The sequence below is a fragment of the Xyrauchen texanus genome, chromosome 11, assembly GCF_025860055.1.
Source record: "Xyrauchen texanus isolate HMW12.3.18 chromosome 11, RBS_HiC_50CHRs, whole genome shotgun sequence".
Classification (NCBI taxonomy): Eukaryota; Metazoa; Chordata; class Actinopteri; order Cypriniformes; family Catostomidae; genus Xyrauchen; species Xyrauchen texanus.
This window is the reverse complement of record NC_068286.1, coordinates 46029042-46045928: the sequence shown is the minus strand read 5'-3', so window position 1 is coordinate 46045928 and position 16887 is coordinate 46029042. Positions and strand designations below refer to the sequence as shown.

The 16887-nt window shown below is 42.9% G+C and overlaps 1 protein-coding gene across 2 annotated transcripts in view; it reads right to left on the bottom strand.

The window, feature by feature from the left end:
• Nucleotides 1–3624: 3624 nt before the first annotated feature.
• Nucleotides 3625–16887, bottom strand: part of slit2 (slit homolog 2 (Drosophila)) — a 129012-nt gene continuing 115749 nt past the window's right edge. Inside the window, exons 30-37 of one of the 2 annotated variants that reach the window (XM_052138118.1) lie at nt 13220–13357; nt 12831–13071; nt 12548–12678; nt 10616–10770; nt 10233–10521; nt 7747–7955; nt 7471–7511; nt 5057–5289 (exon numbers count right to left, since the gene is read on the bottom strand). In XM_052138118.1, coding sequence (XP_051994078.1) covers nt 5197–5289; nt 7471–7511; nt 7747–7955; nt 10233–10521; nt 10616–10770; nt 12548–12678; nt 12831–13071; nt 13220–13357 — 1297 coding nt within the window. In that variant the 3' untranslated portion in view covers nt 5057–5196. Of the gene's footprint in view, nt 5290–7470; nt 7512–7746; nt 7956–10232; nt 10522–10615; nt 10771–12547; nt 12679–12830; nt 13072–13219; nt 13358–16887 lie in introns of both variants that reach the window. The other variant, XM_052138117.1, reaches the window with a different exon arrangement.

Here is a 16887-nt window from a genome sequence, read left to right as displayed (position 1 = left end):
TAGAGTCGAGTGTGTGTGTGATAGAGTCGTAGTGTGTGTGTGATAGAGTCGAGTGTGTGTGATAGAGTCGGTGTGTGATAGAGTCGAGTGTGTGTGATAGAGTCGAGTGTGTGTGATAGAGTCGTAGTGTGTGTGATAGAGTCGAGTGTGTGTGATAGAGTCGTGTGTGATAGAGTCGAGTGTGTGATAGAGTCGAGTGTGTGTGATAGAGTCGAGTGTGTGTGATAGAGTCGTGTGTGTGTGATAGAGTCGAGTGTGTGTGATAGAGTCGTGTGTGATAGAGTGTGTGTGATAGAGTCGGTGTGTGTGATAGAGTCGAGTGTGTGTGATAGAGTCGAGTGTGTGTGATAGAGTCGTAGTGTGTGTGATAGAGTCGAGTGTGTGTGATAGAGTCGAGTGTGTGTGTGTGATAGAGTCGAGTGTGTGTGATAGAGTCGAGTGTGTGTGATAGAGTCGATAGAGTCGTGTGTGTGTGATAGAGTCGTAGTGTGTGTGATAGAGTCGAGTGTGTGTGATAGAGTCGTGTGTGTGTGTGATAGAGTCGAGTGTGTGTGTGATAGAGTCGAGTGTGTGTGATAGAGTCGAGTGTGTGTGATAGAGTCGTGTGTGTGATAGAGTCGAGTGTGTGATAGAGTCGAGTGTGTGATAGAGTCGAGTGTGTGTGATAGAGTCGAGTGTGTGTGATAGAGTCGTGTGTGATAGAGTCGTGTGTGTGATAGAGTTGTGTGTGTGATAGAGTCGAGTGTGTGTGATAGAGTCGAGTGTGTGTGATAGAGTTGTGTGTGTGATAGAGTCGAGTGTGTGTGATAGAGTCGAGTGTGTGTGATAGAGTCGAGTGTGTGTGATAGAGTCGTGTGTGATAGAGTCGAGTGTGTGTGATAGAGTCGTGTGTGTGATAGAGTCGAGTGTGTGTGATAGAGTCGAGTGTGTGTGATAGAGTCGTGTGTGTGTGATAGAGTCGAGTGTGTGTGATAGAGTCGAGTGTGTGATAGAGTCGAGTGTGTCTGATAGAGTTGTGTGTGTGATAGAGTCGAGTGTGTGTGATAGAGTCGAGTGTGTGTGATAGAGTCGAGTGTGTGTGATAGAGTCGATATGGTGTGTGTGTGATAGAGTCGAGTGTGTGTGTGATAGAGTCGAGTGTGTGTGATAGAGTCGAGTGTGTGTGATAGAGTCGTGTGTGATGAGTGTGTGTGATAGAGTCGAGTGTGTGTGATAGAGTCGAGTGTGTGTGATAGAGTCGGTGTATGTGTGTGTGTGATAGAGTCGTAGTGTGTGTGATAGAGTCGAGTGTGTGTGATAGAGTCGTGGTGTGTGTGATAGAGTCGCAGTGTGTGATAGAGTCGGTGTGTGTGATAGAGTCGAGTGTGTGTGATAGAGTCGTGTGTGTGATAGAGTCGAGTGTGTGATAGAGTCGTGTGTGTGTGATAGAGTCGTAGGGTGTGTGTGATAGAGTCGATGTGTGTGTGATAGAGTCGAGTGTGTGTGATAGAGTCGAGTGTGTGTGATAGAGTCGTGTGTGTGTGTGATAGAGTCGAGTGTGTGTGATAGAGTCGAGTGTGTGTGATAGAGTCGTGTGTGTGTGATAGAGTCGAGTGTGTGTGATAGAGTCGAGTGTGTGTGATAGAGTCGAGTGTGTGTGATAGAGTCGAGTGTGTGTGATAGAGTCGAGTGTGTGTGATAGAGTCGAGTGTGTGATAGAGTCAGTGTGTGTGATAGAGTCGAGTGTGTGTGATAGAGTCAAGTGTGTGTGATAGAGTCGAGTGTGTGTGATAGAGTCGTAAGTGTGTGTGATAGAGTCGAGTGTGTGTGATAGAGTCGAGTGTGTGATAGAGTCGAGTGTGTGTGATAGAGTCGAGTGTGTGTGATAGAGTCAAGTGTGTGTGATAGAGTCGAGTGTGTGATAGAGTCGAGTGTGTGATAGAGTCGAGTGTGTGTGATAGAGTCAAGTGTGTGTGATAGAGTCGAGTGTGTGATAGAGTCGAGTGTGTGATAGAGTCGTGTGTGTGTGATAGAGTCAAGTGTGTGTGATAGAGTCGAGTGTGTGATAGAGTCGAGTGTGTGTGATAGAGTCGAGTGTGTGTGATAGAGTCGAGTGTGTGTGATAGAGTCGAGTGTGTGTGATAGAGTCGAGTGTGTGTGATAGAGTCGAGTGTGTGTGATAGAGTCGAGTGTGTGTGATAGAGTCGTGTGTGTGTGATAGAGTCGTGTGTGTGTGTGATAGAGTCGAGTGTGTGATAGAGTCGTGTGTGTGTGTGATAGAGTCGAGTGTGTGTGATAGAGTTGTGTGTGTGTGTGATAGAGTCGAGTGTGTGTGATAGAGTTGTGTGTGTGTGATAGAGTCGAGTGTGTGATAGAGTTGTGTGTGATAGAGTCGAGTGTGTGTGATAGAGTCGAGTGTGTGTGATAGAGTTGTGTGTGTGTGATAGAGTCGTGTGTGTGTGATAGAGTCGTGTGTGTGTGATAGAGTCGAGTGTGTGTGATAGAGTCGAGTGTGTGTGATAGTTGTGTGTGTGTGATAGAGTCGAGTGTGTGATAGAGTTGTGTGTGATAGAGTCGAGTGTGTGTGATAGAGTCGAGTGTGTGTGATAGAGTTGTGTGTGTGTGATAGAGTCGAGTGTGTGATAGAGTTGTGTGTGATAGAGTCGAGTGTGTGTGATAGAGTCGTGTGTGTGTGATAGAGTCGAGTGTGTGTGATAGAGTCGAGTGTGTGTGATAGAGTCGAGTGTGTGTGATAGAGTGTGTGTGATAGAGTCGTGTGTGTGATAGAGTCGAGTGTGTGTGATAGAGTCGTGTGTGTGTGATAGAGTCGAGTGTGTGATAGAGTTGTGTGTGATAGAGTCGTGTGTGTGTGATAGAGTCGAGTGTGTGTGATAGAGTCGTGTGTGTGTGATAGAGTTGTGTGTGATAGAGTCGAGTGTGTGTGATAGAGTTGTGTGTGATAGAGTCGAGTGTGTGTGATAGAGTTGTGTGTGTGTGATAGAGTTGTGTGTGTGTGATAGAGTTGTGTGTGTGTGATAGAGTCGTGTGTGTGTGATAGAGTCGAGTGTGTGTGATAGAGTTGTGTGTGTGTGATAGTCGTGTGTGTGTGATAGAGTTGTGTGTGTGTGATAGAGTTGTGTGTGTGTGATAGAGTTGTGTGTGTGTGATAGAGTTGAGTGTGTGTGATAGAGTCGAGTGTGTGTGATAGAGTTGTGTGTGTGTGATAGAGTCGAGTGTGTGATAGAGTTGTGTGTGATAGAGTCGTGTGTGTGTGATAGAGTCGTGTGTGTGTGATAGAGTTGTGTGTGATAGAGTCGAGTGTGTGTGATAGAGTTGTGTGTGATAGAGTCGTGTGTGTGTGATAGAGTTGTGTGTGTGTGATAGAGTTGTGTGTGTGTGATAGAGTTGTGTGTGTGTGATAGAGTCGAGTGTGTGTGATAGAGTCGAGTGTGTGTGATAGAGTTGTGTGTGTGATAGTCGTGTGTGTGTGATAGAGTTGTGTGTGTGTGATAGAGTTGTGTGTGTGTGATAGAGTCGTGTGTGTGTGATAGAGTTGAGTGTGTGTGATAGAGTCGAGTGTGTGTGTGATAGAGTTGTGTGTGTGTGATAGAGTTGTGTGTGTGTGATAGAGTCGAGTGTGTGTGTGATAGAGTTGTGTGTGTGTGATAGAGTTGTGTGTGTGTGATAGAGTCGAGTGTGTGTGATAGAGTCGAGTGCGTGTGATAGAGTTGTGTTTGCAGACAGCCACATACAGACGAACAACCTGGTCGAGGGAGGGGGACATCTTTATTCATAGGTCAATAAAACAATTTGCTCATCAATGAATGAGCAACGTCCTCTACAATAAACATCAGCATCATCATCCAAAGTCTACAATACCAATTTAGCAGCAATATGTTAACATCGGGGGAACAGAGTGGTAAACAAAGTAGTATCATTTAGAAAAAAGTCACAGTTTGTTTTTCTTTCTATTGTAGCATTTAAAAGGATTTACGAGGAGAACATTTTACAAAGGTGTTTATGGACGGCTATGGTCTCTACTGTTATTTTATGATCTATAGTGTTCGGTCTGTACCAGATACATGGGGAACTATACATTTAAACTCTAATATAAAGCACATCTGTGCCAACATACAAATTTGTAGGAGATTTGACAAAAATATACACGGATTTCACTTCACATTTGAAGATTTATAACACCACAATTTTTTTTTTAACGCTTTCTTTTATATGGTAAATACAACAGTCCCATTGGTCAAACCAACCGAATGAAGGAGACACGACGTTAGGTATGCTACTCAGTAAGCTAGGAGTGATTTAAATCAGTAAAAGGATGAATATAAATTAATATATATTAAGAAAGTCCAACTGTAACTCCTGCGAAAAGAAGGGCTATACTGAATATAAGTCATGTGACAGTATTTGTGATACAATAAATACACATGTTTACAAGGTGAGTCAGGTGTGTGCGTGTGTGTGTGTGTGCGCGTGTGTGTGTGTGTGTGTGTGTGTGTGCGCTCGCTCATGTTTGTAGAGATCATTTGTGTACACCTAGTGGTTAAGGTGTGCAAAATTGTTTGTGAATGAACGGAAGCAGTTATGATTATGTGTGCTTTGGAAAGGTACACTGTCAGACCCCCTTGCGGTCTCCATGGTGATACTATATCTCACCTTAACAACGTCCAGGTGAAATGAGTTAACGGCAGTCCAGAAAACCACGTAAAAGAATGGCACAAAAAAAAGTGAAAGGTGTCAACGGGGTGTGCGTCCTTTTCATTCTTGACTGAGGTGATTTTTGCAAATAATTAAAAAGGGCGCAGTTCCTAAAATGGTGTCAAATAATAAAAATTAAAAAAAACCTCTAAAACACATTTTTTGTCTTTTTTTTTTCTCCGCTTCATAATAAAAAATAGGTTTGTTCTTTATCTTACAGTAATCCGTCTCCTTTGAAGAAAAAAAAACAAAAAACACATTAGTCCAACACTGATGAAAAGAGACAGGGGACTTCAATCGAGGAGAGGAGAGGAGAGGGGGGCGTGAGTATGTATTTCTTCTTTTTCATTATTTAGGATGGACATTTTGTGCAGCCACACTTGACGACCTTTTCTACCTCCTGTACAAAAGAGGATCCGTCTGTGCATTGGAAGGTATATTTCCTGCGTTTGCTGCGGAGGGGGGCGCAACAGGAGGTCCCGTCCACACAGCTGCCCCGACACTCTAAACGGGAGACCTTCTCTGTGCTTTGGCACGCTGTGTAGCCCTGCTGCGTCTGATAGTGATCTCGGACCCGTTCCCCCCGACACGCCATCTCTACAGAGAGAGACAAAATGATTGAGCACTTGGTTGCATATACAGTGCACACAACATATATTACGTGCAATATATCGATAATGATCTGGCCAGTATATTTATCTTGAGAAACTGAAAGGTGACCCCAAAGAAAACAGAATAAAAGCAGAAAGAGAAGAACATGCATGTGGGGAGGGGATACGGAACATACATGCACCTTAGAGCTGAACACTCCTTTGGTATTGAAAAAATGGCACCTCCGTTTGGTATTCGTGGTCATTTTTGACCACGTTTTATTTTTGGGATCCTCCCTAGCAACCGGGCCAATTTGGTTGCTTAGGAGACTCGCAGCAAGTGGAGGCTCATGCTACTCTCCACGATCCACACACAACTCACCACACGCCCCATTGAGAGAACCACTAATCACCACCACGAGGAGGTTACCCCATGTGACTCTACCCTCCCTAGCAACCGGGCCAATTTAATTGCTTAGGAGACCTGGCTGGAGTCACTCAGCACGCCCTGGATTCAAACTCATGACTCCAGGTGTGGTAGTCAGGCGTCAATACTCGCTGAGATACCCAGACTCCCCATATTTAGCCATTATTAAACTATTATTTGTCAAAGTTGATCATTTATAATCTGATTTGAAGTGTCAGTCATTATGCTGCAGTCAAACCTGACCATGGTGTTACAAAGACACAGTATCAGCATTTTTCCTACCAATAATGTATTTCAAACATAAAAATTCTATAAATCCAATTAAATGCATAATAATGTCAAGAAAATTAACATCAAGACACAAAAATTTACTGCAAAATTAAATAATTCAATTAGAGTATAAAACAAGAGTAAAGATTTTGCCATTTTAACTTTCTATAGCATTTGTTTTTACAAACGTGTGTGTGTGTGTGTTCTGTATTGTGTGTGTGTGTGTGTTTGTTTTGTATTGTGTGTGTGTGTGTGTTTGTTTTGTATTGTGTGTGTTTGTTTTGTGTTTGTGTGTGTGTTCTGTATTGTGTGTGTGTGTGTGTTTGTGTATTCTGTATTGTGTTTGTGTGTGTGTGTTTGTTTTGTGTTTGTGTGTGTGTGTGTTTGTTTTGTGTTTGTGTGTGTGTTCTGTATTGTGTGTGTGTGTGTGTTTGTGTATTCTGTATTGTGTTTGTGTGTGTGTGTTTGTTTTGTGTTTGTGTGTGTGTGTGTGTGTTCTGTATTGTGAGTGAGTGTGTTTGTGTGTGTGTGTTCTGTATTGTGTGTGTGTGTTTGTTTTGTGTTTGTGTGTGTGTTCTGTATTGTGTGTGTGTGTGTGTGTGTGTGTTTGTGTATTCTTTATTGTGTTTGTGTGTGTGTGTGTTTGTTTTGTGTTTGTGTGTGTGTGTGTTCTGTATTGTGAGTGAGTGTGTTTGTGTGTGTGTGTTCTGTATTGTGTGTGTGTGTTTGTTTTGTGTTTGTGTGTGTGTGTTTGTTTTGTGTTTGTGTATTCTGTATTGTGTTTGTGTGTGTGTGTGTTTGTTTTGTGTTTGTGTGTGTGTGTGTTCTGTATTGTGTGTGTGTGTGTGTGTGTTTGTTTTGTGTGTGTGTGTGTTCTGTATTGTGTGTGTTCTGTATTGTGAGTGTGTTTGTGTGTGTGTGTGTGTTCTGTATTGTGTGTGTGTGTGTGTTTGTATTGTGTTTGTGTGTGTGTGTTTGTTTTATATTGTGTTTGTGTGTGCATGTTTGTTTTTTATTGTGTTTGTGTATTTGTGTGTGTGTTTGTTTGTTTTGTGTGTGTGTGTGTGTGTGTTCTGTATTGTGTTTGTGTGTGTTTTTGCACTAAGGATGTTTTAGGGTCTCACCCTGTAATTTCTGTCTGTTTTGTTCTGCTCTGTGTCTTATTTATTGATTGTATTTGATTGAAAAATGCTTTGTTTTTTGGTCTTTCCCATACATTTTCAGTGGTCGGTCTATTTTGACCGTGAATACCAAAGGTGCAGCTTTTTTTACAGCCACTAAGAGTTATCAATTGTTTTTGTTTTTTTAGCATGTTCAGATGGCAAATGGAGGCAGTCTTGCCAAGTGTTGAACTGCTCAGATAAAGGAAACCATATTTATTATAGGAGAGTTAAGATTTATTATTGGTTAAATAAGAGGAGATTTGGGATAAATCTCTGCCACAAAAAACCCCCCAAAAAACCTGAACACACACATGCACACACCCCTCACCTGGCGGACCTGAGTGGGGTCCATACCGCTTTCAGTAGCAGCTTGAAGGTTTCAAGAAGGTTAAAAATGAACGTTAGTATAACAGGAAGAAAGATAACAGTGTGAGACTAGTTCCCTGAAGGGTTAGCATTTCAACAGTAAGCTACACAGAAGCAGTTTCGCATGAAAGCACTAAAAACACATTTATAATATACTGTAAGCATTTTAAGACTGTTAGGACAGTGGTGACAAAAACAAAAGTACAGCTGACCCTTTAAGAGTCTGAGCATGTCGTACCTTTGTCGCAGTTTTGCCCCGTGTAGCCGCTGTTGCATTCACAATAGGCTTTCCCCAGCCCAGACACACGACAGCGCCCGTGTTTACACGCTATGTACTGACAGGGACTCATCTGTTCCTCTTCATCACACAATACACCCGCAAAGCCTGGATGACAGCGACAGCTGTACGAGTATGAGTTTATGGGTAGACAGGAACCGTGGATACATCTAAGACAGAAAAAACAAAACGAAGAGTGTTTACATAGACCTTTAAGTACATATAACTTTATGAGCCAATAAAAAGCCCCAAACCCTTGCAGGGTTCCTACCGTCATGGAAAACCTGGCATATACCAGGCCTGAAATAGTGATAGAACTGCATGCATACAGTCACCATTTCTTCTTATAACACTTATTTAGGTTTTGTGCACTGAAGACAGAAGTTTGTTAAGTTCAGCGAGCACAAATTCCCGCCATTGATCCATTATGAAGGTTTTCAGCTGTGCAATTGTACGAGCTGTGCCGTATTGTGCGCTTCATAACGCACTACAAATTGTCAATTAGAGACAGGACAGGAATGCTGGCAGGCCGATCTAGCACCTGCACCTCTTGAGAATGTGATTTGCTATTGCCCTGCTGGAAAATCACTCACTTCATTATTAAAGTCCGGCATTCATAATGCTTAGGGAAGCCTTTGTTAGTCAACACCATTCACTGTTGCATCCACAGATGCAAGTTCAGGTTTTACTATGTAAAGGAGAAGCCGTACATCATCACTGTCCAGAAGCACAGGCGACTTCTTTGAGCTCGTGCTCATCTGAGATGGAAAGTAGAATGGTGGAAACGTGTTTTGTGGTCCGGCAAGTCCACATTTCAGATGTTGTTGTGTCCTCAGGGCCAAAGTGGATAAAGACCATCCATTCCAGTTCCAAAAAGCCAGTGTTGGTCATGGGATGGGGTATGACACTGCCCGGTTTACAAGTGCAAGGCTGTGTCAGCAGAGAGTGCGGGTGCTAGCTTGGCCTGCCTGCAGTCCTGACCTGTCTCCAACTGAGATTGTGTGGAGAATTATAAAGCATGAAATATGGCAATGAAGGTCCAAAGGGGGCGTACCATTGTGCCTTTGAATGGATGAATGGGGGAAATTTAAAAACAAATTTGTGTCTTCAGTGCCCAGGCCCTTAATAAGTGTTATTAGAAGAAATTGGGATGTTACACAGTGATAAACACTCAACTGTCCCAACTTTTTTGAAGTGTGTTGCGATCATGTGATATAAAAAAATAAAATAAATAATAATGTAATTACAAGATGAAATATAGCTGCAAGCAGCAATTAATGGGGTTCAAGCCTTCGAGGTTCGGCCATGTTTTTTTTATTTGTCTGAGTGTAAATATGTTAGCATTTGTCCCCTACAAGAAGCATACCAATTTTCAACTTCATTGATAATACAGTTGTGGAGTTATGATAATTTTTTTGTTGTTGTAGAGCCCCCTATAGGCATATATTTTGCGATTTTGTATGCAGACTCAAAATGGGCGGTTGAACATGTGTACCAATTTTCGTAACATTTGGCCTTTTCGTTTGGTAGATATTGGTCAATACGCAGAAAATGGATGACGCCTGTCCAATTCGTTGGCTTATATCTTCGCAACGATTCAACGAATCAAAATTCCTTTTATACAAAATTAGAATAGCGGAAACATTTTATAAAATTTTGTAGGTCTTGTTGTAAGGAATTAGAGGAAAAAATAATTTTGAGATTATTCAACTCTGTTGTGGAGTTATTGGTGAAAACGTAAATGTCCTTGTTATAGCGCCACCTTGTGGATGATTTTCATAAAACTTGGTAAACAGCCTCATTCTACCACTGTCTACAAATATCTCAAGTTTGTAACGGTCGGCTATTCAGATTTGATGTTATTAGCTGCTGAAATTTGATTGGCTGCTGGCGGCCATGTTTTTTTATGACGCATTCCAACTTTCAACTTCATTGATACAGTTGCTGAGTTATTAGCATTTTTTTGTTGTATCGCCCCCCTATAGGTGAAATTTTTCGTGACTTTGCGTGCATCCTCAAAATGTCATCTTGTCTATGTTTATCAAGTTTCGTAACATTTGTCCATTTTGTTTGGTAGATATTGGTCAATACATACAAAATGGACGACACCTGACCAATTCGTTGGCTTATATCTTCGCAACACTTCAATTAATCAAAATTCCTTTGATCACTTTTTGTCAGGAGGTTTCATAGTACACACATGCCAATTTTCGTTCGTGCGACCCCAATAATTCTCAAATAATTTGTTGTTTTGGTGCTTTCATTGTAGCACAGGATGAATAGAGTTTACAGATCACTTTTTGTTTTTATTTGCATTTTCCTGTCCAAACCTTTTTAGAAATGGGGTTGTATGTTTGTACCTTACCCTAAACAACAGCACAAATGCTACAGATAAAAGGATAAAGGATGAAAGATTGTGGTTGTGTTTGCATTTTTTGGCCTCTTACTTGTTCCCATCACATGGGTTGTTGATCTGCTGGTCGCACAGCTGCCCGGTCCACCCCGCCTCACACTCACAGCTGAAGGACGAGTGACCGGTAGCATGGCACTGCCCATGAGAGCACACACTCCGCTGGCATGGCTGGCAGCCTGCCACCACCCCCTCCTGCAGCAAGAACTGGGTGAGGTCCTGGAGCTGGTCATTGATGTAGAGGTTTCTGATACAGCCGTGGAAACTAGAGCCGTTCCTCCCAGAGCCCTGACGCAGAGAGGCCATTCCGGACTGTTGAGGAATTCCTGAGAGGAGACAAGATTATTATTAAAGAAGATTATTCAGGAAATTACAACATTTAAAAAGATAATACAGCAGAAATGTTTAGACATTACATACCACCAACGTACAGCGGAGCAGGGCTGGGTACCGGGCTGGGATTGTTGGCAGTAGTGATGGATTTGGGGCTGCCTCCATCAATGGATAGAGACAGAGACTGATCCTTTGCCACCAGCTCCACTACATGAAAACTGCCATCATTTATCATCTCCGCACTAGAGAGAGAGAGAGAGCGAGAGAGAGAGAGAGAGAGAGAGAGAGTTTACACCTGGTATTACCATGCAACTCGTCTCCTATTACCATTTGTGTTCAGATTTCAGGGGAGGGTCTCTGTTTAAATGACGACATGCATCAATTACTATGCGATTGTGTTACTGCATGATATTACAATGTGATAAAGTCTGTTTTACAAGACAAGGAAAGCATGAACAAAACTGGCATGCTGGTTCTCCCAGATGCAATCGGAATTTAATCTAAGCTTTCTAATGACACATAGATTGAGTTTTATAGTCCACTCAGAGGCCGAGATATTCAATGAAGCAATGAGGGTGGTGCATAAACTGAAAATTAGACTGAATGTCTATGGACGAGCATTTCTGTGAGGACTAAAATGTGTTAGAGCGCCACCTACATTTCAGATCGGTATATTGTGATGGAATGTGACAGATTCTAGTAGTTGCTGCCATCTAGTGGAATTAAATAAGACTTCTTAAAGTGAGATAGAGTGAACAGAACCAGAATTATAGTTGCTTATAAAGTTGGGACAACAACAACAACAAAAAACAAATTGGGGCGGCTGTGGCTCAGGTGGTAGAGCGGGTCGGCCACTAATCGCAGGATTGGTGATTCGAATACCGGCCCACATGACTCCACATGCCGAAGTGTCCTTGGGCAATTCACTGAACCCCAAGTTGCTCCCAATGGCAGGCTAGCACCTTACATAGCAGCTCTGCCATCATTGGTGTGAGAATTGGTGAATGAGTCACAGTGTAATGCGCTTTGAATACCATTAACGTTAAAAAGGCGCTATATAAGTGCAGACCATTTACCATTGTTATGACTTTTACTTCCTCTAGATAGTCAAGTTTGATCCTCTTCTCGGTGCTCCGCCAAGGTCCAAGAAGAGCCCCGGCAGGGCTGATCCGAGGACCTCACTAAACCATCCAATCGGTAGTATTGACGGGCGGTGTGTACAAAGGGTGGGGACTTAATCAACGTGAGCTTATGACCCGCGCTTACTGGGAATTCCTCGTTGATGGGAAATAGTTGCAATCCCCAGTCCTGATCACGAGGGGGATCAGCGGGATATCCGCGCCTCTCGGCGCAGGGTAGACACGCATTGATCCACCCATTGTGGCGCTCGTGCAGCCCCGGACATCTAAGAGCATCACAGACCTGTTATAGCTCCATCTCGCGTGGCTGAACGCCACTTGTCCCGCTAAGAAGTTGGACACCGACGGCACGGAGCCGCATAACTATATAACATGCCCGAGTCTCGTTCGTTATCGGAATGAACCAGACAAATCGCTCCACCGGCTAAGAACGGCCATGCACCACCACCCACAGCATCGAGAAAGAGCGATCAAGCTCTCAATCCTTTCTTCTAGTAGTTACTGCCATCTAGTGGAATGAAACAAGACTTTTCAGAGTGAGATGGAGTGAACAGAACCAGAATTACATGCTTGGGACAACAACAAAAATATTAAAGACACATGCAGTATTACTTATGAATAATTGGGGGGTTTTCTAAAAATAATTGTCCAATTTTTGGCAATTAGTCAACAGTGTGTGTGAATGGTGCACTTTTGGGGGTGGCACTAAGCTGCTGTCCGGGAGGCATACAAGGACGGGCATTTACACCTCAAATGCGAAGTGGTCACATGCATTTTTGACTACCTCCATATGTGTTTTTTGTGACACCTGTATGTAGCACTGACCACTTGTGATCACCTGAAACGCATCTTAATAATCGTAATAATCTTGTGCGTGCACCTGTAGATTGCAGAAGGGGGGTAAGACCCGGAATCATAACTGACTCTCAGTCTGCCTCTGTACAGCTCCACAGCGATGTGTTCATTATCTCCTTTGTACAGCAACACTCCATTATCCTCATCTGTGGCAATCTATACACACACACACACACACACACACACACACACACACACACATTGCATGAGTGTGTATATTGTACACATATGTAGTGATAAATTATCCTAATTGTTCTCTCTCACACACAAAACAGAATAAAAGAATAACATTTGTAGGTAATATGTACCTGGAGTGATATATTGGCCTGTTCTGTAATGAGATTGGAAGGGATCTGCAGGAAAGATTCTCTACTAATGAAGTTGACGCTGACCAATCTCTCACACCGCACACCTTCGTAACCATGGAGACACTGACACACAGGATCTGTGTCCTTGACAACACACTCTGCACCGTTGGCACAGTCGTAGTGGTCACACGGACTTGTTCTGGGCAGTACCATCGGAGGAGTGAAGTCACAGAACAGCCCACTGCACGACACACACACACACACACACACACACACACACACACACACACACACACACACACACACAGGGACAGATGTGTCACATGGTGATCTCAGAACGGTCCGCTGATGACCTGTGAATGATCGCTTTAGTGTGTTTGTGCATTTACCTGTACCCTTCTGGACACACACACGTGTAGCCGTTCACAGCATCGATACACTGAGCGCCGTTTTTACACTTATTTTCATCGCAATCATCAAAATCCACCTCGCAGTGCTCTCCTGTGTAACCTGGAGTGCACTCACACCTATAACCACACATCAAGACAATATCACGGTCACAGTACATTCATAAATCACAGCCTCGTCTTTAACTTAAAAGACTCTAGAGAGCAACTGATCTGAATATCTGAGTATTGCAAGACGATATTTTGACGTAAATCTGAAATGCAAGAGTTAAATCTGTCAACATTTATGAGTACACGTGCATGCATATACTGAGGATGATCTCAAAGATAATGCAAAAAAATATTATATACATTTTTAACTGATCATTCACGGAGATTCATCGAATGAATAGAAGTAAACATGTAGAAGCTATTAAAGCATTTTCAGTAACTTAAAGGGACAGTTCACCCAAAAATGAAAATGCTCTCGTTATTAATTCACCCTCATGATATCTCGGGTGTGTTTGACTTTCTTTCTTCAGCAGAACACATTTGAGGAAAAATAGAAGAATATGTCAGCTCAGTCGGTCCTTATAATGCAAGTGAATGGAGATTTCTCTTTTGAAGCTCCAAAAATCACAGACAGTCAGAATCATCCAAACGACTCCAGCGGTTACATTAATGTCTTCTAAAGTGACTCGATCACTTTTGGTGCGAAAAAAGATCAATAATTAAGTATTGTTTAACTATAATCAAAAGCTTCCGGTAAGCTTCACAAAGGGTGGAAGTGGTCTCTCGTGTGATGTATTCGTGTTGCCATGGATACGACAAAATCTCACGTTCTCCTCTCAGTTGAGACATCCAGGATAATCACACAAACGCACCATTGTGAGTAAAGCAGCAGATAAATACAGATCTAAACCAAAACCTGGTTCCTCCTCCTCACTTTTAAACAGCGCTGCTCTTCCGAATGTGAAGCACGTGCCTCAGTTCACGCGTGTTTTAAAATGATTCAAACGCGATTACATCACACGTGCTTACCGCTGCTGACCGGAAGCATGATTTAGAGTTTAAAAAAATGTATGACATTTATACTGACTGTTTGTGATTTTTGGAGCTTCAAAAGAGAAATCTCCATTCACTTGCATTATAAGGACCAACTGAGCTGACATATTTTACTATTATTCCTCAAATGTGTTCTGCTGAAGAAAGAAAGTCAAACGCATCTGAGATATCGTGAGGGAGAATAAATAATGAGAGAATTTTCATTTTTGGGTGAACTGTCCCTTTACGTTCCCACCACAGCATCATAAAGGGGTTCAAATCTAAACACATTTTCTCTGCTTCAGCCATTCAATTGTAGATTTGATTTAGTTTCCATGACTGTACACAAACCCTAAAAGCTCTCAGCGCTATATAAACACATTTATCATCCCATCGTATCGCATCATATCATCTTTGAAACCCATTTTCATAGTAAACCCAACAGGAGAGCTGTAATGGAATATCAGAACCCAAACACACTGCAGACCCTCCGAGACGGCACCTCTAGTGTTGTGTTAACATTTGCAGCACTGGGCATAAAAACACAAATGAACTCATCTGGCCCGCTGCTCGCACACACACACATAAACACGGCACAGAAAACACACATACATCTGATGGCTTCTAACGCTGCCGATTGTTTTGGCCTGGCGGAGAGATGAGTGAAATAAAAGACGAGTGGTGAGAGAGAGGGGGATGAAACCGAATCCAAAAATGATTTGGATCCAACAGACTTGAGTGACTGCAGAATGGGCTGTGTGCTGATTTTACTTAATCTGACTTGTGTTTGAGTGTGTGTGTGTGTGTGTGTGTGTGAGTGAGTGAGTGTGAGTGTGTGTGTGTGTGTGTGTGTGAGAGAGAGAGAGAGAGTGAGTGTGTCTTAATGTGTGTCTGAGTGTGTGTGAGAGTGAGTGAGTGAGTGAGTGAGTGAGTGTGTGTGTGTGTGTGTGTGTGTGTGTGTGTGTGTGTGTGTGTGTGTGAGAGAGAGAGAGAGAGAGCGAGAGAGTGAGTGTGTCTTAATGTGTGTCTGAGTGTGTGTGAGAGTGAGTGTATTTGTGAGAGGGTGAGTGTGTGTGTGTGTGTGTGTGTGTGTGTGAGTGTGAGTGAGTGAGTGAGTGTATGTGTGTGTGTGTGTGTGTGTGAGAGAGAGTGTCTAGTGTGTGTGTGTGTGTGTGAGTGATGTGAGAGAGTGTAGAGTGTGTGTATGTGTGTGTGTGTATGTGTGTGTGAGTGCAGTTATCACTGTGGGGACCAAATGTCCCCATAAGGATAGTAAAACCCGATATTTTTGACCTTGTGGGGACATTTTGTCGGTCCCCATGAGGAAAAACAGCTTATAAATCATACTAAATTATGTTTTTGAAAATGTAAAACTGCAGAAAGTTTTCTGTGAGGGTTAGGTTTAGGGGTAGGGTTAGGTTTAGGGGATAGAATATAAAGTTTGTACAGTATAAAAACCATTATGTCTATGGAAAGTCCTCATAAAACATGGAAACACAACATGTGTGTCTGAGTGTGTGTGAGTGAGTGAGTGTGTGTGTGTGAGTGAGTGTGTCTGAGTGTGTGTGAGTGTGTGTGAGTGAGTGAGTGAGTGTGTGTGTGTGAGTGAGTGTTGTGTGTGTGTGTGTGTGTGTGTGTGTGTGTGTGTGTGTGTGTGTGTGTGTGTGTGTGTGTGAGTGAGTGAGTGAGTGGGTGGGTGTGTGTGTGTGTGGTCATTCTTAACATCACTGATTCCTGACCTCTGTCCTTCTTTGACCCAGGAGTCATTTGGGGCTTTTCCACTGCACGGTACAACTTGACTCGCTTTTGGGGGTTTTCCACTGTGGATAGTACCTGGTACCTGGTACTTTTAGTACCACCTCGGTCGAGGTTCCAAGCGAGCCGAGCCGATACTATAAGTGACGTCAAAATCCTGCAGATCACTGATTGGTCAGAGAGAACCGTCACCACCAGCATCACTGGATTTGCGACACCTGACATCAAATCACTAGTTTTAAAGTTAGCAACAGCGATGGCAGTATCGTTTGTTCACGCGACTGTAAAATGTAATGGCTGTGCGCAAAACCACGCTGTGGTCGATAAACATTTACATTTATGCATTTGGCAGACGCTTTTATCCAAAGCGACTTACAGTGCACTTATTACAGGGACAATCTGGTGGTGCTGGGGCTTGAACCCCCGAACCCCCGACCTTCTGGTCAGTAACCCTGAGACTCGCACGTGGCTACCACCGGACCTCCCAACAGTGTAGGGAAGAGTTAAAAAAACTTTAAAGTGACTACTGAACCATCAAGGAAACATGGAAGTGGTTCGACCAAATGGGCGCTGTCTAAACCGGAAAGCAATGGGAGGGAGAGTGCGCTGAACTGGCGTTGATCCATGATGGAGGATGGTACGTTTTGTTACGTTACTCTATACTCTGCTTGAAAGCTTCACTTTAATTAGTTGAGCAGCTACTGGAAGCCTCTAAAACATCCAGACCAATTTAACTGTTACACTTGTGTAAAATCACCATGAACAGCTGCTTTATGCAGCAGAATGAGCTAGCAGCTAACAGCTAGCGCTCGTGTTATTGTTTTGGTCAGTTTGTGTCGTGTTTAAGATGATGTCACGGCAGTAGAGGCGGC